This window comes from Agelaius tricolor, unplaced genomic scaffold (assembly GCF_023055355.1).
Source record: "Agelaius tricolor isolate 1412-34295 unplaced genomic scaffold, bAgeTri1.0.p SCAF_12, whole genome shotgun sequence".
NCBI classification, from domain to species: domain Eukaryota; kingdom Metazoa; phylum Chordata; class Aves; order Passeriformes; family Icteridae; genus Agelaius; species Agelaius tricolor.
In genome coordinates, this window is record NW_027269272.1 from 5,329,753 (window position 1) to 5,352,903 (window position 23,151).

General features: G+C 49.6%; 1 protein-coding gene across 2 annotated transcripts; it reads right to left on the minus strand.

Moving 5' to 3' along the window:
• Positions 1–3,971: 3,971 nt before the first annotated feature.
• THAP4 (THAP domain containing 4) lies at positions 3,972–22,701 on the minus strand. 2 transcript variants are annotated; one of them, XM_071437276.1, is made up of 6 exons: positions 22,513–22,701; positions 20,498–21,654; positions 9,914–10,073; positions 7,998–8,107; positions 6,597–6,700; positions 3,972–4,315 (listed from the first exon to the last, which is right to left on the minus strand). In XM_071437276.1, the coding sequence occupies exons 1-6, from the start codon at positions 22,587–22,589 to the stop codon at positions 4,196–4,198; spliced, it is 1,728 nt and encodes a 575-aa protein (XP_071293377.1). In that variant the 5' UTR covers positions 22,590–22,701; the 3' UTR covers positions 3,972–4,195. The 2 variants fall into 2 exon arrangements, with proteins under 2 accessions (XP_071293377.1, XP_071293378.1); XM_071437277.1 differs by lacking the exons at positions 20,498–21,654; positions 22,513–22,701 and adding an exon at positions 17,446–17,588.
• Positions 22,702–23,151: the final 450 nt, after the last annotated feature.

Genomic DNA, 23,151 nt, shown 5'->3' on the forward strand with positions numbered 1-23,151 from the left:
AGCCCAGGTGTGTGACAGGCTTGGTAAATGCGATGAAAAATCGCTTTTCTAACTGTCAAATATCCTTTATAGTGCAAAAGTATATTAACTTTACATATACTATATATATTAATTAAACACTGATGTAAAGAAGCAGTTGAGTGTTATTGAAGACTTTGGGATTGTTTGTGCTGAAGTGAAACAAACAGGCCGGCCCTGAAGAGCAGGATTTTGCTTTTGGAGGCTTAGAGCAGTCCCTGGGGGATAAAGAACAGCTTTATCCCTGGGATGACCAAGGTACCACAGCATCCCAGGCTCTGAGACCCTCCCAGGCTGGTCTGGTGTCACAGCTCAGTCACTGCAGCCAGAGGGACTCAAGGACACCTGGATCCATGGACGAGCAGAAACAGAGCAGCTTTGCCAAGTTTTACTGTGACTGGAGATCTGTTAGTGTGGGTGTCAGTGCTCAGTCAATTTGTGTTGTACCCGAGCATGGGATGGACTAAAGAACCTCATAAAAAACCCCACCTGGGTGCCCTGATTTAGCTGGGACATCTCACACCCATGAATAAATACTGACACTTTGTAATTCCAAGCTTTGCATCCCAACCTGGCACCTTGGTTGGCATGGGCCACATCTGAATTTTTATTGAGGAACCTCATGTCCCACCATAGGCAACAAAAGCCTTTTGGATGGTGCTTCCCTCCTGCTGTGATGCTCTGTGCCCTGAATGAACTGGTTCTCTGGTGGATTTGCAGCCACTTAACTTGCATTTGCCACAACACTCAGTTAACAAACCCAGCATCCGTTTTCCTTGGGAAATGTGCTCAGCAGCAAAGCCAGGCCAGGCCAGCAGCCAAGGCAGTGGATGCTGCAGCAGTGATTTGGCTGCTGTGGCTCAGCAGCAGCAGAGAAACACTTGGGAGCCTGGGCAACTGCAGCTCTGAGAGAGCTGAGGGTCCTGCAGCACCAGGGCCACTCATCCCATGGCTCCTGCTGGAGGAGAGCTGTGTCCAGAGAAGGAAACAGATGTGAAGGGTCTGGAGCACAAGCCTTACAAGGAATGGTTGAGGGAGCTGGAAAGGGGCTCAGCCTGGAGAAAAGGAGGCTCAGGGGGGACCTTCTCACTGTCCACAACTCCCTGACAGGAGGGGGCAGCCAGGGGGGATCAGGCTCTGCTCCCAGGGAACAGGGACAGGACAAGAGGAAGTGGCCTCAAGTTGCACAAGGGGAGGCTGAAGCTGAAAATTAAGGAAAAATTCTTCATTGAAAGGCTTGTCAAGCATTTGAATGGGCTGCTCAGGGCAGTGGTGGAGTCACCATCCGTGGAAGTGTTCAAAAAAAATGTGTGGCTGTGGCACTTGAGGACATGGTTTAGTGGAAGTGCTGGGTTGATGGTTGGACTCAGTGATCTTAGAGGGCTTTTCCCACCTTGATGATTCCATGATTCTGGGGTTCCCTGATGGTAAAACATTGTGGGGATGTGCTAGGAGACAGGTGGGAAGAGAAATGCTGCTGGATCTCAAACACAGCCATGTCCTCCAGGTTTGGGGTGAAGCTCTGTGCCCCCCTCATGCTGTGCTGGGCAGAGGCACTAAACCAACAAGCAGGGTGAGAATGGAACCACAGTGGTGTGCTCAGCTCACCCTCCAGCCCAGGGAGGTGAGCTCCACTGCTCTCCCTGAACAAGAGCAAACAGCTGAGCTACTTCTGTGGGAGAACAGATGCTGCTAATAAGGCAGTAAATAAATCCATGTGCAGGGCTTTATAGTTGGGTTGTAATTACCTCTGCAGTGCCAAGAGAGCGGATGCCAGGGCTGCACATTAATGACACATTAATGGGAGTGCTCATCCGCTCTGGGCTGGCTGGCTCTCCAGAGAACAGGGCTTTTATTTCATTTTTCCACATGCCAAAACCACCATGGGCCAGTGGGACTCGCCTGGAGCCAGCTCTAGGGTGGTTCCCACTGCTCCTCCTAAAAGCCCAGCTAGAAACCAGCGAGGCTGAGAGCAATTGCCAGCAAGTTAACATCCATTTGCAGGAGTGGGAGCGTGGAGGGCTGGCTGTGCTCCAGGGGCTGTGCCTGCACACACATCACACACATCCCCTGCCCCAGGTCACATTCAGCCATAGGAATGTTTGGGATCCAGGGTGCTTTTTCCTGCCAAAGCACAGCAAACCTCCTGCCAGTGCTGCAGAGCTGGGATCAGCTTCATGAGGATCTGGAGCTTCATGGGGATTTTTGGAGCTGGGATCTCACTCCAAGCCTCTCTCAGCCATGACTCCTCTCCATCCCCCCAGAAGCCATAGTGGGCTTCAGCCCCATAAGGCTGAAGAACTTCTCCACCAGTTCTTCAGCCTTATCCCACCCTCTGTCCAAGTTCCCACAGCCATATCCTTCCCTCTCCCACAGCTCCCACTCCCCCAGTCCTGCACTAATGAGAAAGGAGCAGAAGAAACCAGGCGAGGCCCTTCTCAGCATCCTGGTTTTCATTTCAAGGGGCCATGGAGGATCCACATCAAATGGGATCAAGGGGAGGAGGTGCACGTGGTCCCGAGGCCAGGCCTGCCCTGGCCCGTTTCTGCCCAGCTCCCCTGACACTCTCTGGGAATGCTGCTGGGGCCAGGGGGGCTCGGCACCCTGTCCCCATCGGAGAATGTCCAGGGCTGGCCCCCTCCAGGAGCTGCCTACTCCTGCTGCTGCTGCTGGTTCTGCTGCTGCTCCTGCTGCTGCTCCTGCTGCTGCTGCCGCTGCTGCCGCTGGCGCCAGCGCACCACGAAGGGATGGAGGCGGCGGCGGGGGCGGCGCGGGACCGGCCCGGGGCGGCTCTCCTGATCCTGCAGCACGCGGATGCTCCCGATGGGCCCTTGGCAGGTCGGGCAGGTGGCGGCAGCATCGGGGGCGGCCTGGGGCTGGATGCAGGCGTGGCAGAACACGTGTCCGCAGGGCTCCACGGCAGCAGCGGGGCTGTGCAGGAAATCCACGCAGATGCGGCACACCCGGACGGCTCGGGGCGCCGCTGGCTCCTGCCTGGCCTCCGACATTGCTGCTCTCGGAATTGACTGCTCTCAGCCGCGGGCAGGACTCGAAGGCTTGGCTTCCACTCGGGGCACTCGGAGGTTCCTCAGCCTCTGGCAGGACTCTGAAGCTCCTCGGCTGCCGTGGGTCACAGCCTGGGTGCTCTGGCACTGCCCAGCGCTGCTGGTCACAGTTTGTTTATGGTTACCCACTGCAGGTGAGTGATCCTGGCTCTGGTGACATCACGGGGTTCTGAGGGGCACACCCAGGAGCTCCCCATCCACAGACAGATCCCGTGGCACAAAGCCCACCTGGCAGTGGGCTGCACACCTCAGTGTTTGCCCAGATCCCTTCCAGGCGGTCCCTGCCGGGGTGGGGCTGTGCCACTGTTACACTCCCAGAGTGCCTGGGGCTGGCAGGGACCGCCAGAGGCCATCTGGCCCAAGCTCCTGCTGAAGAGTCTCTGCTGTAGGCCAGCAGTGATCAGTCCTTTGGCTCCCTCAATTTTGAGGGACTTGATGACAGATCTCACAAAGGTCAAAGGCTGCATCCTGATTCCAGAGCTGGAAATTGAGAGTTGGAGATTGAACCCCACTGTTAGCAGTTTCTCCTGCTTGTTGGCTCACAGTTGTCCCCCAAACTCTTGTGATATTCTGAAGTCTAGCCCTGACCTCCCACAGTGCAGCAATTCCCCTCAAACTGCTGGACAAACTCCCAGAGCAAGGTGTAGGTGCTCTCTCTTGCTATTCAAGCCAAGTTTCATTGGACAGGCTCTGCAGTTCTCAGGGTCTTTCCCTGCAGTGCAAACCCATTCCAGAACCTGTGGCTTCCCCAGAGTTCTCCAGGCTGTCCAGGAGGCTGGATCTCCACCCCAACACCTACTAATGAACAGGCACCACAAAGCCCCTCCAGAGCACTGCTGAGCAGCAGGCAGCACACACCACCCTGCAGTCACACCAAAGACACAGCCATAAAAATAAAAGCTTTTTATTTATTTTTTCTTTATATACCATTACAGAAACATCTGAGTAACATTCTCAACAGGACAGGCAGCTCTGGGGCCCAAGGGATGAGCACAGGCAGCCAGATCTGGGGTCTGCCATGCTGTGCTCCTGAGCTGCTGCTGCTGCTGCTGCTCTTGGTGCATGATGTCCTTGCTCCTTGCCCTCAGGGAGGTGACCCAGCACTCCTGGTATCAGGGTGTCACCTTCTTGTAGGTGATGTGTAAGTGCTGAGTCATGGGCTGTGTAGTGGTTGCCATTGAGACAGTTTGTTCGAGTTTCCCATCAGAATTGAGCCTGAATTTTCTGGTAATCTAAACCAGGGGGGAGAAAAAGAAATAAGGAAATCAAGCAATGAGTGTCCACAAGCTGAATCCATTAGCTGTGCTTTCTTCCCTTTGCCATCCACCAAGGAAGGATTTCCTCACTACAGCAGGCAAATAAACAAGGAGGTTTCTCTCCTAAAGAAAGCAGCCCTCTCCACAACACCAGCTCCAAGGCCATTACCCATGGAACAAGGCACCTTCACAGAATTACAGAATTAACTAAGCTGGAAAAGACCTTGGAGACTATCAAGTCCAGCCTACACCATCTTATTAACTAAATACCAGACCTGACACCATCTTATTAACTAAACCATGGCACTGAGTGCCACATCCAGGCTTTTCTTAAACACCTCCAGGGACAGTGACTGCGCCACCTCCCTGGGCAGCCCCTTCCAATGCTCAGTCACTCTTTCTGTGAACAGCTTATTCCTAATGTCTGACCTAAGCCTCTCCTGGTACAGCTCAAGCCTGTGTCCTCTTGTTCTGTCAGTGGTTGCCTGGGAGAGGAGAGCAACCCTTACCTGGCTATAACCTCCTTTCAGGGAGTTGCAGAGAGTGATGAGGTCTCCCCTGAGCCTCCTCTTCTCCTGCATATTCCCCTTGCATCCAATAAAGAATGGAGGTTGTCCTTGCCCCTCCTCATCCATGAGTAGCAACAGGGGGAACCTTGCCATTAAGTTTTGTTAAGCTGTGCTTTCACAAATTTGTATTAAATCTGCATTGATAACACCTTTAAAGGTGATTCTTCAAGCAACCTAAACCACTCATGACACAGCCTGGTGCAGGAAATGAGCCTTCCTGCCTCAGTGATAGCTCAGCCAAGCCACAGCCACCCTGAATCACTTTTCACCAGGAATGCAACAATATGGTGAAGTTTTCTCAAAATGAGCAACTCCAGCAGCAGCACACACGTCCTTCTCACAAACCTGTGGCCTCTTTGTTTCCACAGGTAATTTAAGCTGTTCTTGGTAAAGGGGAAAAGGCTCTGGGAGCTGGTTTCCTGACATCCCCTCTCATTCCACACCCTCCTTCACCAGCAAGGGCCTCACAAATACTCACTAGGACCAGTCCCTGGGCTTGAGCTTCCCACAGGTGCCAGATGGGCACAGACCTCCAGCCCCAGAGCTTCCTTCCTTCTTCCAGCCAAGGCCAGCCTTGGAGCCCTCAATTAGGAATACATCTGCTGGCTTTCTGTGCTTTGCCCTCTCCTCCTGCCAGTCCATCTGCCCACAGTCCAGGCAGTGACTCAAAGAGGACAGTCCCTTTAATTTAAATGTTTGCAATCCAGAGCTCTGCCTCCCTGCTGACAGCCACAGTATCTAATGGCTTCACTTCTGCTATGGGAAGGAGGCAGAACAGCTGTTTCTGGGAAAGAGGAAGCCCAACAATGGAAAACATGCACCCAAAGGCAGGGGAGTTGGGACTTCCCAAAGTTAGGACACTATCTGTGTAGGCAAATCAAATTTTTGTCTGCATCTGCACAAACTTGTGCTCTCTGCTGTCTAAGGGCCAGTTTTATAGCACTCAAAAGCCAGGCTGTGAAAGCTTGTCTCTCAGCTGCTGCTCAGCCACCACAGCTTCAGATGTGACAGTGACACTTCCAGAGGTGACCTCAGGATGCCACACTGGCTCCAGCAGTGTCACTGCACCCACTGCTGGCTGTACCCTTCCAGCTGTATCAACACACCCCCACTGCACACCCAAAAAAGTCAAACCCCCAAAAGCAGCCAACCAAAGGTGCAGCTGACAGTAAGTGCCAGCCAGCCCTACCCTGCAGCCACAGATGGGAAAAGAGCCCAGAGCAAGGTCTGAAGGCTCTGAAAAGCAAAGAGCAAGAACTGCAGATGTTCCTGAAACATCCCCATGAGGCCCAGTACTGACCATACCTTAAATTGCATCCTCATACTGCAATCAATCCAGAAAACCAGCATTAATAACTAATCCCATTGCCATAAAAGAGTATTTAGTCCAGACTTTCCCCTTTTCTTCCCTAAGGACCTGCTACTGGCCATTTTGGAGACAGGATTCTGGGTTAGCTGCTCTGATCCAGCCTGTCAGTTTTTATCATAATGATCCCTCTGGGTCTCATAATGTACAAAATCTCTTCTGAAGGCTCTTACAGAAAGAATAAGCCAGGATGCCATGCAGTATTTCCAAGAACCCCTGATGGCATTCTGCAATTAAAGCATGCTAAATAACACATCCTCTCAACCAGACTTCTCCTGGGGCAAGCAATTCTGTGGGAATGGCTCATTCTGTGTGCACTCACCTGCTCTACATGGGGCTTCTTGGCAAAGGAGATCCTGGCTATGGAGTGAGAAGCTATAGACAGCTCTTGTCCATTCACCTCCCCTTCCTCCACCTCCACCAGACCTAGGGAAAAGCAAGGGCACACATATTATTAGGCTACAAAGGTTATTTAAGCATGTCATAATTGTTATTTTGACCTTTCAGTACTTAAAAGGAAGCTTATAGAAAAGAGGAAGAGGGACTTTTTACACATTCAGATAAGGACAGGACAAGGAAAAAGTTTTTAATCTGTAAGAGGAGAAATTTAGGTTAGATATTGGGAAGAAATTCTTCCCTGTGAGGGTGAGGGTGGTGAGGCCAGAGAAGCTGTGGCTGCCCCATCCCTGGAAGTATTCAAACTCTGGTCAGACAGGGCTTGGAATAACCTGGTCTGGTGGAAGGTGTCCCTGACCATGGCAGGGAGGTGGAATGAGAGGAGTTTTAAGGTTCCTTCCAACCCAAACCACTCTATGCTCTATTAGGCTGCTTAACAGACCAGCACTCTCTGTGGAGAATGGTTTTATTTGCCCTAATTAATTTTCTTTGTTGACAACTGCAGATCCACACAGCCTCAGACATGGAATGCTGCTCACAAAAATCCAGCTGGACTTATTCACACTATGTAGGATGAGTGTCACACCACAACTGGCACTCCTCACTTCAGCACCTTCATTTTAGATGCAAACTTAAGCATCAACTGGGGTTTAACAATTTCACTTATAATAACTGAGATGTGCTTCTGTGGTGCTGTTTGCAGGGGTCCCAGGATGAGGGAAGAGATGAGAATCTTGACTCCACATTTCAGAAGGCTGATTTATTATTTTATTATATATATTATATTAAAAGAAAATTATATATTAAAACTATATTAAAAGGATAGAAGAAAGGATTTCATGAGAAGGCTAGCAAAGGAAAGAAAAGGAATGATAATAAAATCTTGTGACTGACCAGAGTCCAAGACAGCTGGACTGTGATTGGCCATTAATTAAAAACAACCACATGAGACCAATCCCAGATGCACCTGTTGCATTCCACAGCAGCAGATAACCATTGGTTACATTTCCTTTCTGAAGCCTCTCAGCTTCTCAGGAGAAAAAAATCCTAAGGAAAGGATTTTTTAGAAAATGTGTCTGTGACATGGTTCTCTCTCATTCAGTCCCCATAAGGCAAGAAGCACCAAGGTGCTGCCTCTACACACTGGGAGGCTCTCCTAGTTTAGGATCCACTGTGGGTCCAGCAGCAAAGAGCAGCGATTCCAACAGCAAAAATTAATAAAATAAAACTGTGAGAGGTTCAAGAACTGTCTGAAAAAGTGATGAAATGGCCCAGCAGAGTAAGAACCTCTTCTTTTCCCCAGAGTGGGTATCTATCAGGAGTGTACCTGTGTTCTGGGCACTGATGAAGGCCACCTTGTTAGTGTCGGGTTTGAGGCGGATGAAGCCACACTCCCGGTGCATGGGCTTCCTGGTGTCCGGGTGGAAGGCGTTGAACCTGAGGGCAAACCAGAGCACAAATCCAATGTGTTTTGTACTCAAAAGACATTTTTTGGCCTGGTTTCTTCTTATTTAACCACATGAGTGCCTGCAGTACTCTTTGAAGAGTAAAAGACTGACAACACTTCACAGCTGAGAGATGAAAACCTGGAAAAATATGCTTACTTTACAGAGGCACAGCTATTTCTTAGAGCTGGGGTTCAGTCTTTAAGTTCAAGTCTTTAAGTTCAAGTTAACTTAAGTCCTTAAGTTTAAGTTCAAGCTTTAGATTTTCCATGACCTCCAGGTCCTTCTAAGAACTAGCTCAGAAAGCCCTCAGGAACTCAGATGTTTCACAGATGCTGAAGCCACGTGTGTCTCAAAAACTTCCTTTTCTCAAATAAATATCTGGAATTACTGTATCATCTTTATTCAGCTTTTACACCTGGAAAAGTTGTTTTGTCTATATATTCCTTGCTGTAGGAAGCAACAGAGCAGACATATTTCTCCCATCACCCCCTTCAAAAAGATAACAAATTCAGCTCAGACTCTTATTTATTCTTCAGGAGGCCTTAAGAACTGTAGGTTTGGTCACCCATAACGTGGGTGATTATACTTATCAAAGGAGAAACAAACTGAAATCAGGCAGTTTTCAGTGCTTGGAGCCTTTAAGGGATACAGGGGCTGTCTCTTAAGAGCCACTGCTCCAGGAAAGCACAGGGTTTCTGTCCTCCAGGACTGCTGCCTGTTTTCCTGGTGCTTCCTAAAGCTCAACAGCTCACAGCTGTGTAACTCCTTGGCACAAAGAAAAGGAGGGGCAAAAAAAAGTGACTCAAATAAGGAACTGTTCACAAGCTGGGGAGGGAGGTGCAGCCAGGGCAAGACTGTCAGAGCTTTGTTTCTTTTGGAAATTGGACTAAAGCAGTCCCAGGGTGAGCTGGCAGCTCCAGCACACTCCAGGAACACAGCATCTCTCACCCAGCACTTCCATCTTGTAATTCTTCTTTTCTTGGTTTTCAAAGCAACACACTTTCCAACTCACCCCTCCTGAAGGAACACTGGAACACTACTCAGCAGTAGCCAGCTTGTCACTTCCCTCCCTCTGGATTCCTTTTGATTTTTCTTAGAACAACCACTTGAAGCCAAAGCAAGTAGTTAAGCTACCTACTTTTTTTAGTTTGACAAGCATTAATTTTTCTCAGATTTTCACAGTGGTGAAGACTGAGGACCACAGCTTAAAATGGAGAAACCTGGTAGCCATGCCATAGCTCCTGCATTTATTCTAAGTGGGAATTTCACAAAGAATGCCAATTAATCAAAAGTTTTTGTTAGATTATGCTCTCTTCTGACTCAGAGATGGGGCAACTGAGAGGTGTTTTCAAAACTTTTATTTCATTTTCAGTTTCATGTGAAGGGTGAGACAATACAGATGTTATAATTCATGCTATCTCAATCAGAAGCTAACTATTTCTTAATTGCAATATATTATAAGCATTTCTTGGCCTATCAGCTTTTGCCACACTATGTTGCAAATGCCTTAAAGCCAATCATCAAAAATTACCCTTCAAGGGCCACTGTAATTGGCATTTGTAATGCCAATTAATCACAAGTTTTCAAGGAAAATCACAGTTAGACCATGCAGTCACATACCACAGCATCATCTTGTTTTGAAAACGAGGTGAAAATTATGGTGAAAATTTATGTACTTTGGTGAATTGAGGTGAAAATTTATGTACTTTGCCATTGGAAAAGAAACCCAACTAACAAATCCATGCCTGCTCCAATCCAGGAGCTGCTGCTAACACAGGCAGACCTCCTGACTTACGAGAAGTTGAGCATGGGCTGTCCCACGTGAGAGATGTGCACTTCCTCCAGGTACTGGAAGGGCTTCATTGTAGGGAAGGTGCCATCTCCTGGTGGGTCTGAGAGCCAGGTGCCCAGCATCCAGGACAGGGGTTCCATCACAGGGTTCAGCTGGGGAGTCTCTGTGGAGGAAAAGAAAGAAGGAAGAATGAAAACTCAAGGATCTGTGCCCTGCAGGTTGCTGTGAGCAGCCTCCAGCTGGCTGGAAGTGAGCACAAAACACCTCAGAAATGGTTCAACACCACAGAAATGCTTTCCTTCAGAGCAGTGCCAGCTCCAAGGGGGCAGATGGAGAACAATGAACAGTCATGGCAAGTGGGTCTGTTTCCAAACCAGCCCTCAAACCAGTCATACATAGAGCATTCTTGCAGGTGGTCCATTTCTGACTCCTCTCTGTAGCTTGATCTGAAAGAAAAGCCCTCTCCCAAACACATGCAGGGAAGAAGATGACTGAAAGCTCAGCACAAAGAATAATCATTAAATGATAATGAAACCTCTAACACTCTGGGCTCATCTCTCTCAAGCACTGAGTTCATACTGTTCCTGTTTGTTCCAGAGGCTGAGGAAATGAGTCCTCATTTCAAAAGAAAATCAGGCTGTGTACATATTCAAGATCAAAGGTTGGCTATAATATTTTTTTAAGAGGTTAACAATGGCCTGAACTTGTACAAAGAGACAAGGAAGGATTATTCAGAAGCTGTTCTACTAAGGCTCTGCACTAAGGCAAACATCTTAAAAATACCTGGGTGCCTGTCAGGCAAAGAGTAAACGGAAGAGAAAGATACTTCCCTTTGTCACTGCAGCTATGAAAAAGCAACCAAAGCCTGTTTCACAAAGGTAAAACTTCTTTAACAAATCATTTTACAGAACCACAGAATAAGCTGAGCTGGAAGGAACCCACAAGGATCACCAAGTCCAACTGCTGGCCCTGCACAGGACCATCCCAAGGAGTCACACCATGTGCCTGAGAGTGTTATCCAAATGCTTCTTGAACTCTGTCAGGCTTGGTGCTGTAGGAGAGTTTTGAGAAACAGTTTTGCATTTTACTTTCAGAGGCTGTGACCTGAAAAAAATACATCAGGAAAATGGAGACAGACAACTTAAAGCCACATGAAGAGGAGAGCAGATCCACTACTAAGGTGTAAGGAGGGAAAGCCAAACATCACCCACAGGATGTTGGGAAAGATGGATTCCCACACAAACAAGGTGCCTGCTACTCTCAGTAGTCTTTTATGCAGAGAAACATGACTGAAGTCAGCTTAAAGCATGTCCTCTTCCCCCTCATGGGATAAATATTGCATCCTGGCAAGGTGGGTGCTGCAGGGGGAGTGTTTCCACACCTAGTGAGATCAAGAATACAAGAACAAGCTGCCTGGCTGATCTAAAAGGCACAGACTCAACTGCAGGCAGAAATCACAACCTAAAAGAATAAGGCTGTGGCCAAAATTTGCTTAACCAGTGTGAGTTTCACTGTGCTCTTTATGAAATGTCAGACTAAGAGACTGAGCAAGGAGGAAGGACAGTCCAGACCTGAAATGCCAGAGGAGAAGGAAGAGCAGCTCTCCTGGGTAAGAGAGACCACTTGTGGTACTCATTCTTCCCCAGACAGCAGGTTTGAAAAGCCAGCCCATGTCAGCAAAGTGCTGCTGCTTGCTCTGCTCTATGCTGAAGTATTTTGCAAAGGAAGCAACATGAGGAAACATGAGAGCTCACTAGGAAATCAGTGATAAAGGCCTACAGCATCAGAGCCAGGATCTGTAGAACAGCCTGACAGACTGTGCAGCTTGCCCAGGCCTTGGAAAGGGGTTCCCACAATCTGTGAGCAGTGTCAGTGTACTGCACAGTATTTCCTTGTACTCACCTTTCCAGTCCCATGAGGGGAACACACAGTTCTGAAAATAAGGAGCACACTGCTCCTCCCTCCAGCTGATGTTTGCCTTTCACTCTCTGCTGCATTTCTTTACAAGCTCTTTGCAGGTTCATTTCCCATGATGGAAGTGAAAAGCAAAGCTTTGGAAAAGCTGGAGGAGCCTGCAGCCTGGGCTGCTGCTGCCCTCTCCTGGGTCAGCATGCCAGGAGCAGGACAGTTTCTGTCACCACAGAGCTTCCATAGGGCACTTCCTTTTCTCCTGCTTGCACTTCAGGAAAAGCATCAAAACAATAGATGAAAGGAATGGCTGCAGCCATTCCCACTCTATAGACTTGATTATAAACCAAGAGAAGCCAAGGGAAGCCATTTGCACCATCCCACTGCCTTGCTGTGCAGCACCCAGCCTGGCTGGAGGTGCCTGACCTGGTCTCACTTCCAAAGGGCTGGAATTGCAGCCAGCTGAGAAGTGAAGATGGAACTGTACATCCTGGAGTCTCTGGCAGTTGGGCAAACAGCACAGCCAAGTGATTATTATTCCTTTTCTAAATTACCTAGATGGCAGCAAAGCTAAAGACCTCTTTAATTCTCATGTGGCTTGGAAAAGTCAAGAGCAGCAGAAGTGAATAAGGAGCAGGGGCTCAGTGAAGTGCAGGTAAGTGCAGGTATCCTGATCTCATCCCATGCTCTTCTTACCTTCAGTGTTGGTCTCTGACTTGTGGACTAAGAATTTTTTCCTTCCTGGCTGGAAGGCTGGGCTGGGAGAGTGGAAAAGCAAGAGGGGAGACAGACAGGAGAGAGTCTGATTGAATCCACCAGAAAAAAAACAAAACAAAGGGCAGCTATTTGAAAAGCAATTTGCTTTTTTATGTCATGGTTGGGGCAGGTAAATGCAAGACTATTGTAGCAACAAGAAGTTCTATGCTGAGCTGCTTTGTTTCAAATTTCAGGTTTATAGATACAGCCACTGTCAAGACACTGGTGAAGGAGCCTGTATGTCCCTTTTTACAGGTCTAAACTCCTAGCACATCATGTGTACAAAAACCCCACTAATGTGGCATAAAAGGTAAGTCTATGATAATATCAAGAATGCAAATGACATCTGAGAATTTGCAGCACAAGAGACCCTGGTCACCCTTCTGCACACTTAAAGCTTCACACTCAGAGGAGGCCCTCTTAAATGCTGATTCTCTTGCATTCATATGCACAGCTCCTCTTTTGCCTGCTACAAGGAAGCTCTCTCTGCATCCTCTTTCTTAACAAAAACATTCCTGGAGTCACCTTCTCCTGCACTTTCTGGAAGCCATTAGGGACCCAGCATCTCCAAGACCCTATTCCTCCACAACCTGGTGAGGTGGAAGGTGTCCCTGCCCATGGCAGGGGGTTGGAACAAGAAGAGCTTTAAGGTTTCTTCATCCCAAACCATCCTGTGGTTCTACAAAATCTCACATGACACTCATGAGACAAAGCCACACACCCATCAGCAACCTGATCACCTTGATCTCTTTTCTTCAGGAAGTCACTCAGGCCACAAGCCAGGCCCTGAGCACACAGGTCAGCTCCATTTCACCACCTGCCCCTGCTCCACCCCTCCAAGCTCACAGACAGACTGTTCCTACATCTTTTCCAGCCCCAAAGAGTTTCCAAGCCAAATCCCACCCTGCACTGGAACTGGCTGTCCAGGCTTTGCACCAGGAGATACTGAGTTCTCCCTGCTTCTGAGTGGGATCCCTGGCACAGAAAGCTGAGCTGGCACAAATTCCTACACAGCTTTATCAGTAAAGCCACAGTGAGTGGCCAGCTGCTTGCTAACAAGGCAGCTAACCCATTTCCTTGAGCTGGGGAACACTTCCTGCAGAAAACTTGAGGGAAAAAAACTACACAAACAACAACAAAAAACCCACCAAAAATCCCCAAAACAAAATCCCTGAGTCTTCAAAGTGTGGGGTCTGCAGCATCAACTGGGCAGTTCCCTGAAATTCTTCCTTCAGCACAGTTGCTAACTGGGTTTAAAAGAAAGCATTAAACATCTTTGCCTTGTCCCTGTCCCTGCTTGTGAGGTGACCATTCTCATCCTGGAATGGGGCAATGTTATTCCTAAACTGCTTTTTGCCATTTATATATTTGAAAAAATAGGGTTTTGGCAGCTTTGACCCCAATTGAGCTTTGCCTGCATAAATTTTCTCCCAACAGTGGGGAACAGCATCTCTATGTTTTTCCCACATCACCTGACCTTGCTTCCACTGGGCACACACCTTCCTTTTCCCTCTTATTTCCAAGAGAAATCCCTGGTCAGCCAAGCCTTCTGCCTCACCTGCTTGACTTCTGACATTCAGGAATTGCTGTTCCTGTGCCCTTAGGAGATGATGTTTAAAAGTGACCAGCACTGACAGACCCCAGCACCTACAGAAACATTTCCCAGGGGACCTTACTCACTAATTCCCTGAGCAGCCTGAGGTTTCATGGCCAGAGTTGAGGTTTTTCAGGCACTTTTCTTCCTGTCACCAGAGATTTGGTGATGGCTCTGTGGTCTCTGTGGCCAAGTTGGTCCCAATATTCACTTTGCTCATGAGATCCTCTCTGATGACAAGCAGGAGATGAAGATCATCCCTCCAAGTCAGCTCCCTGAGGACCTGTTCCATAAAGTTGTCATGCAGGTGTTTTAGGAGCCTTCTGGCTCAGGCTGTACCAGCTGTGGGATGCTCCCACTTAATTCCTGACAGGTTGAAGTCCCCTGGGGCAGATGACTTGGAATCATCCTTTAATTCCTCAAGGAATAATTTGTCAGTGTCATTGTCCTGGCTGGGAGGTCCAGAGTAGACTCCCACAGTGAAATGGCATTATTTGTTTGCCCCTTGATTCTTATCCAAAGGTTCTCAACATTGCCAATTGTGAGCTCCAGACACTCCAGCCCTTCTGTCACACACAGTGCCACCCCTCTGCCTCTCCTGAGGAGCCTGGAACTGTCCCTCAGGGCCCTCCAGTCACAGGGAAAGCTCCCACCAGGCTTCACTCATGCCAGTGATGCCAGACCTCTGAGCCAAAGCCTCCAGCTCCTCACTGGTCCTTCCTGCTGGGTGCATTAATGCAGAGACATTTCTGCTGTGGTGCACTGTGACCAGCACCTGGTGAAGCAGATTTAGGGATCCCATTAGTGCTCCTTCCCTCAAGTTTAGGCACTCCAGCCCACTGCTCTTCCCTGGTGACCCTGGTTTTGTCCCTTTCCCCTTTCCAAGCTAGTTTAAGGCCCTATCAACAAGCTCTAGCAGCTCCTGTGCTAGAATTCTTTCTCCCCCAAGAAAGATGCATCCCACCAGGTGCCAGCAGATCAGCTGTTGAACAGATCATCCCATCTCTGCTCCAAAAGCTGGAAATGGGGTTATATTCACAAATGTTCATGCTATACACTCAGTAATTCATTTCACAGCCAAGTTCCAAGGTGGTAGTGCTCCAGTGCCTGTAGTCATTGCCAGAGTTCTGCTTTACAAAACACAGAGAATTTTTTTTTTTAAATTTCTACTCAATCATGAGAAACCAAACACCCTACCTGAGCTCAGCCTGACTTTCTCTCGAGTTTTCCTTAGTTTGCTGTTTCATTGCTTCCTAGCTGCAAGCTGGGTTTTTGTTGTGAGTCATTGCCAACTCACTGCAAAATTAAATGCTTAATGCACAAACTCTATAGACTATTAGGCAAAAAAAAAAAAAAAACCCTGGAAAGAACAAGACCATCCCACTGAAAAAAAAAAACCCCAAACCAACAGCAGTGCAAAAAGTCTTGTTTCCTCCCTTCCAACCAACTTTCTCTCCAAGGGGGAGGTCAAAGAGCCACCTCCCTCAATCAAGTCCCAGAGCTGGTGTTCCTGCACACTGTGCTCCCATGCTGAGCACAAAACAGTTCACCTCCTACCCAAGTGCTCAGACCATGATGAAATCTCTCAAGATACCTCCTGCCATGGATTCAGCCCCTGTGCACACATATTTCTACTCCTTATCTCACTCTCAGTTTACTTTATGGCTCTCTTTGCTCTTTGCAATGCTCACCCTACAGCTTTCTACCCTGGCCGTTCCCACCCCAGACAGGCACAAAAAAAAATCCCAAGCAGCACCTGCTATCTCACAATAAAAGCAGTTTTCTTCCAAAATCCTGCTCCAAGTTAACATGCAACTGTCAGGCTAACAGTGCCTGCCCTGGTGGATGCAATTTTCCTGACAGCACATCTCTGTGACCCATCAGACACATTTCAGTTTCAAGATGAGCTGGACAACAGCCCCTTGCTGGTCCAGTCCTTGTCAGCCAGGTGAGAGCACAGCATCTCTAACCAAGCACAATCCCCAACCAGGTGAGAGCACAGCATCTCTAACCATGCACAATCCCCAGCCAGGTGAGAGCACAGCATCTCTAACCATGCACAATCCCCAGCCAGGTGAGAGCACAGCATCTCTAACCAAGCACAATCCCCAGCCAGGTGAGAGCACAGCATCTCTAACCATGCACAATCCCCAGCCAGGGGAGAGCACAGCATCTCTAACCAAGCACAATCCCCAGCCAGGTGAGAGCACAGCACCTCTAACCATGCACAATCCCCAGCCAGGTGAAAGCACAGCACCTCTAACCATGCACAATCCCCAGCCAGGTGAGAGCACAGCATCTCTAACCATGCACAATCCCCAGCCAGGTGAGAGCACAGCATCTCTAACCAAGCACAATCCCCAGCCAGGTGAGAGCACAGCATCTCTAACCATGCACAATCCCCAACCAGGTGAGAGCACAGCACCTCCAACCATGCACAATCCCCAACCAGGTGAGAGCACAGCACCTGCACCATGCACAATCCCCAGCCAGGTGAGAGCACAGCATCTCTAACCATGCACAATCCCCAGCCAGGTGAGAGCACAGCACCTCCAACCATGCACAATCCCCAACCAGGTGAGAGCACAGCACCTCCAACCATGCACAATCCCCAGCCAGGTGAGAGCACAGCACCTCTAACCATGCACAATCCCCAGCCAGGTGAGAGCACAGCACAGACACAATCCCCAGCCAGGTGAGAGCACAGCACAGACACAATCCCCAGCCAGGTGAGAGCACAGCACCTCCAACCATACACAATCCCCAGCCAGGTGAGAGCACAGCACCTCCAACCACGCACAGCCCCACTTCTCAATGCCAGTCAGGAACAGGATTTTGCTTTTCCTTTTCTGCAACATGAATGAAATCTGTTGCCACCAGGATGGGCACCACCACTTCAGGCCCCACAGACCAGGTCTCAGGACTCCACCTCAGCACAAAACCACACAAAACCATTAAGTGCTCTGTCCTTCTGCTTGCCTGAAGTTTGCCAACTCTGCTTCATTTGCATGCAAAATGTACTGTAAACGACCCCATTTCTACACTGGCTTTGCACAGATATTCAAATACAAATCCAAGCCAGATTCCCCACAGATTCCTAGTCAAGTTCTAACTGTTTTTCACATGAACTCATTGTGCAAACTCTCCTGCCTTTAATATGACCTTCATGAAAACGGACATGCACCATGGAAGAGGCTCCTCACACCCCCAAGCAGCTGAATTCCAAGAGCTTTACCTCTCTGATGCACACAGAAACTCAAATCCCATGGAATCCTACCTGTGTTTGCTCCATGCCCAGCCATGTTTGTAGATATTTTGCTATTTTCTGTACCTGCAGCCCCCCCTGCCCCAGAAAGCACAGGGTGGCAAGATGGCTATGAGGGAAATGAGCTCATATTTGGGTAAAACACTGATCCTGCTGCCTGCTGGGAGATGTAGTTTTACAACCAGCCCAAACTGGGGCACGGCAAGAGGAGGTGGTGCTGTGGAAGGAGCTGCTGGGATCTCCTGTCTGAGTGAGCAGAGCTGACACAGCAGAGCTGTGAAACCTTCATGCAGAAGCAGATGGTCAGACAGTGCTGTCAGCACACCCATGACTTCTCCAGGACACATCTCTGGTTGTTTGCTGGCTCTCCCTCATTTCTCCAGTGCATCCTGTGATCCTCCAGAAGCCACATCTCACCCTGTCCTGCCTGGTACACTGTGCCTAATCCCACTCGTCCACCAGCAGCATTCCTCAGCCTCCATGGACCTCATGAAGCAGAAGGAAATCTTTTTCTACCAAACAAACACCTAAATTCAAAAAGTTTAGATGGAAAAAGCCACCATGGCAGCTGTGCTGTAGACAGCCTGGGACTTCTCCTACACCAGTTGATGCCCCTGGTAAGACAGGTTGGGAAACAGCCCTCAAGCACGTTGTGACAGCTGGAGTTGGAGCCACTTGGCCACCCTGAGTCACCTGGCCCCAAGTGTGGCTGGCAGGCAGTGCTGGGCAGCAGTCCTGCACAAACCTGCTCTTCCCAGCCTGCTGCAGCTTGGAGACAGCCAGCAGAAATTTATTGGTCTCATTAGAGGAAAATATGTGAGAACTAGCACTGAAATGAAGTCCTGCTGAGTGGGTGTGGGCCTAAAGTTGGTGTTTTGTGCTCAGGATTTTGTGGAAACAGCTGAAGGTGAGGGATGCAGACAGGTAACAACCTGCAGAGCCACTCCAGCCTGGTACTTACACTCAAGGAACTGCCTTCAGCAGAAAAAAATATGCAGGCTCAGGTTCACAGCTAAAGCCATCACCTCAACCACACATCAGATGAGCTGGGACAACTGAGACAGGGCTGCTAACAAAGACTATTATTAACCTGATGTGTTACCTGACTGTATTTTTATGAATATTAAAAGCCTTTCTTAACTCAGCTTGGTATTACAGTAAAACTTGGTGTCTGGGCATGAACCAGACTCAGCTGGCTGCACTTCATCAGCTATTTTCACTGCCATAAACTAGTACTACAAGCACACAAAAAAAGACTCCAAAACACAAAAACACCAAGATGAAGCTAAAAAAAAAAAAAGCCAGTCAGTCACCAACCAACCCATTAAAAAAGTTCCCAGCCAAAGGGTTCCATAAAACTTCCCATCATGCCAAGCTACAACTGCCAAAATGGTTCATTTTCACACACTGATCTCCAGTTTTGTTGATAAAAGATGGGAGAATGGGTAATGAATTGGTCAATTCATTAAGGAAAATTACATTTTCCCTTGTAAAATAGAGCATGTAGCTCATATATTAAGAATATTTTTACAAGAACATTAAATTTTCATTTCTTAAAGACGTATCTATAAAAATATTAACCTTGGGAAAAGGAGAAAAATCATAGTGCTTATCAGAAAAAAGAAAAATATCCTTAAAGATACTCTTCCTGCAATTAGTATCTCAGGGAAGGTATTCCAACAAAGGCAGACACCTTTTTAAATATATGTATAAATAAATATTTCATATACATACATAAATATATCTATATATATGAATGATAACTATGGAACCCTAAAATATTTCATTATTTTCTTTCGTTTGACACCTAAACAATACAAAAACATGGACCAGAAGGTACAAACAAGACTATGTTGATTTCCTAGGGCAAAACTTTCTCCCCTCTACCTAAATAAAAGCGTGAGTTTCCCCATCTTGTGAAAAATTAGATAAATATGGGGAAAGTAGTGCTGGGTGTCGAGCTTCATGCATTTTAGAGTCTACTTTCCTCTTCCAGTGAGGAAGTTGGCCATGCTATAACAGCCTGGAGAATGTGCCTGTCTATGCCAGCATCACTTTTCTGACTTCCCAGCATCTCCAGAAGAAGCCATGGAGTGTTTCTCCTAAAGGAAAGGTGAGGATTAGCCATCAGGAGACACCCAACCCTCCTCCCCAGGTGACAACTTCTCCAAGCAAGCCCCATATCCCAGATCCTTCCCAAGGCAACCCAATGTTTTCTCAGCAACCATGCACACCAGCATTAGATGGTCCTGAACTCCTGCCCTGAAATGCACCTTGCAATCACAGTCACTGTGTGCATATTGTACATTAAAAGATGCTTTTTTTTTTTGCAAGAAGGGCCCCATTTGGCTTCTAGGTAACAAACTTTTTACATGACCTCATCCATCACTGAGTTCCCCTATGCTTTCATGTGCTTAATTATTATTTTTGTAATTGATAGAGAAACATCTTCCCTGCTTTATTATGTTTCCCAACTTTTTCTGCCTTCCAAGAGAAGAAAGGAACAAAGCAAAGACAGACATTTGCTTACAAATTGTGACCTCGATGTGCATCATGACATTGTCATATTTGATACCTCCCACCTCACTTGCATTTCCTGTATTCTCAGTACTGAGTTCAGTATATGAAATCCAATATCAAAACTATTTCTTATGCCACTGAGGACAATAACAGCTTTCCCAGATACCTGCTGCTAGGACAGCTCATTAACACACCAGAAAAAAATCACAGGCACGTGCCAAAGGAAGAAGGAAAATCCTAGCAGGAGCCACTGCTTCATAAACAAGTTAAAATAATTCAGAAAGAAAAGAAAATAAATTCATGAACAGAGTTGCCTGTAACACCACAATCTAAATTCTGATTCCACATCTTGGGAAGGTTAGGGATGTAAGAATTAACTCGTGTGCCCACTGAGTGAATTCTTTAATCTGTATCCATTGGTCTTACCAAGCTGCTACTTCTCCTTCCCAGAGTGTCATACCTTTTCCCCATCACACCTTTCACAGCCCCCAACTTAAGAAAGCAGGGAATTCCACCTCAGTGCAGCACCCCTGGCGATACTGACCACAGTCCTGGGATATCAGGCTGTTCAAGTAAGGGAAACTGTTGCGCTTCATCTCGTTCAGCTTCTCCTTCAGCTTCCTGACTTGGCTGTCGGAGCGGCTGATCCTCTGCCTCAGGAGCTTCAGCTCCCCGTTCTTCTTCTCCACCTGCTCCCGCAAGCAGCACACCTGGCTCTTGCTCTGCCGGGAGGAGAAGCAGTACGAGTGCAGGGAGTCGATGAGCTTGCAGGCGCCCGAGGCCGACATGATCACCTCGTTGATGGACATGGGGTTGGCGTCCGTGTCCCCCTTGCGCCCCAGCACGGCCTCGGCGGCGGGACGAGGGGTCAGGTCAGCTGGGGATGCTGACAGACCCTGCGAGGGTTTCTGGGGGGTGGCCGTGAGCGACGATGTCGGGGACGCTTCTGTGACGGCCTTGTCGTGCCCCAAGGGCTGGCTGCTGCAGCTGGGCTCCACGTCTCTCTTTGGCCTTTTCCTTTCTAGCTGCTCCTTGGGGAGAGACGGCCTCTCCCTGGCGTGCTTGGAGGAAAAGCTGTACGAGTGCAGGGAGCCGATGAACTTGCAGGCACCTGAGGCAGGAGGGGTGAAATCGTCCACGGACACGCCGCTCCTGTCTGCCACCCAGCTCCCTGCCCAGCTGCCCCTGGCACAGTCCTTGCCAGGAGACCTCTCGGGCTTTACCTGCACTCCAGGCTTGGTGCCCAAATGATCCCCTAACGTCCTTCTCCGAGGGCCGTCCAGCTGGCTGTGGAGGGCCTGTTCCTCCTTGGGCATGGATCCTATTTCCTCTTTCAGAGTGGCCTCCTCCATCTCTTTCGTCCCTTGCATCACCATGAAGTCCTGGCCAGAAGATGGAGACCTGTGTGCTACCTCACCGCCTCCTTCCTGCGGGGCCTCCCCATCCTGCACCAGCACCTGCCTGGCTATTTTCCTTCTGCTCCTGACATAATCCAGCTTGCCGTGCTTCTTCTCCACCAGCTGGAAGATGGTGGGGACAGCAGTGGGCTTCAGCAAGCGGTGATGGTCTTCCAGCCGCTTGAAGAAACTGTCTTTGGTGAAGTGCTCGCTGCAGAGAAAGGAATACTTGGTGGGAGTCCAGTTGTCTCTCTGAACAGCTTTCAGCCACTGAATCAAGCGTTTCGAATCCTTCAGGGGGAATCTGAAAAGGGAACAGAGAAAACCCACTAAAAAACAAGCTACATTTCGGGAATCAGAAGGGTTGGTACATTAAGAATTGCAGAACCATGGAATCATAGAACTGTTGAGGTTGGAAAACACCTTTGAGGTGACCAAGTCCAAGGCGATGGCTAGGTTTAGGAGGTTTTGGAGAAAGTTGTGTTTTGGTAAGTTACACTCATCTACAAATTAAATTACGCTCATTTAAGAATTACTTCACTTTGGGCTGAAACATTTGATATTCATTTGCTGCGTCAACAGCTCCACTTTACAACAAGCGTAGGACTAAAAGGTGTTGTTTCCATTTCCATCAGCAATCGATCCATTACTGCCCTCACCAGCCCCAGGAGGAACAAACAGCCTGGCCACAAGGAAGGGGGATGTGACCACCACCAAAGCACCCAGCCCAGCCAGCGCGCTGCCCAGCGTGACCCGGGTGCTGCTCGCACCGGGTGTGCTTAATAACATTTAATTAGCTGTAGAAATGCCTGCAGTGCAAGAAAGCCCCTGAGCAGGGGAGCCGGGTTCCGTTTCCAATGGGACTCCCGAGACAGGGACTTTCCCCGGGGGCTCACGGCCGGTAGCATCCCCAGCGAGGGCTGAGGCGGCGGGGGCACAGCCCGGGGGAGGGTCGGGGTGACAGGCCGGGAAGGGCCCGGTCCCCAGGCGAGGGGCGCTCCCGCTGCCCGCCCGGGGCTGGAGGATCCGGGAGCCCCGAGCCGGTCTCCCCTGAGGGAAACAAAGGGCGGTCGCCGCCGTGGGGGCCCGGGGAAGGGAGCGGGACCGGGGCGCGGGCGGCCCGGCCGCGGCACTTGCGGCGGCCCGGGCGGGCCGCCCTTACCTGTGGAAGGAGACGGCGCCGTGGCGCGCCTTGCCCTGCCGGTTCGAGCAGTTGGCGGCGGCGCAGCAGATCACCATCTCCGACCGCCGCCGCCGCCCTCGGCCGGCCGGGCCCGCCCCGGCCCCCGCCCCGGCCCCGGCCCCGCCGCGCCGCCGTACGGCAAGATGGCGGAGCCGGGTCACCCCGGCGCCCCTCGCCGGTGGGGAAGGGGTTTCTGTACGGCACAACATGGCGGCCGCCACATGGCCGCCGCCATTTTGGCCGGGGAGCAGCTGTACGGCGTGGGGCAGGTGGGGAAAGGGGGATTCGCTCCCAGCGTCTCTCGCTTGCCTCGTCGGCGCAGCTGGGCGTCCGCCTCCCGACGAGCCGCTCGGTCCGTGGCAGCCGAGCCCTGAAAGGCGTCTCCGAGTGGGGCGGGCATGGTGGAGGGGGTTGCTCTCACGGGGAACGGAGGGGCGGGGCTGGGCCGGCTCCGTACAACACCATGGCGGCGCCCGTTTATCACAGCATTCCTAGGTGTACGTGTCACAGGACCCGCCCGTCGGCGTTCTGCGCAAGGAGCGGAGCGGTCACACTCCGCGCCGCCCTCTCTCCCCAACCTCAGCCCCACCGCCGGCCCGCTGCCGCCCCGCGCTACGC

What these genes read in the sequence shown, in the direction of transcription:
- THAP4 (XM_071437276.1), bottom strand. Translation starts at nt 22,589, where the DNA reads ATGGTGATCTGCTGCGCCGCCGCCAACTGCTCGAACCGGCAGGGCAAG. An exon ending in CCTGATATCCCAGGACTGTG is followed by an intron (nt 10,074 to 20,497) that starts GTCAGTATCGCC and finishes TTTCCTCCACAG; the next exon opens with AGACTCCCCAGCTGAACCCT. An exon ending in CATCAGTGCCCAGAACACAG is followed by an intron (nt 6,701 to 7,997) that starts GTACACTCCTGA and finishes GCTTTTCCCTAG; the next exon opens with GTCTGGTGGAGGTGGAGGAA.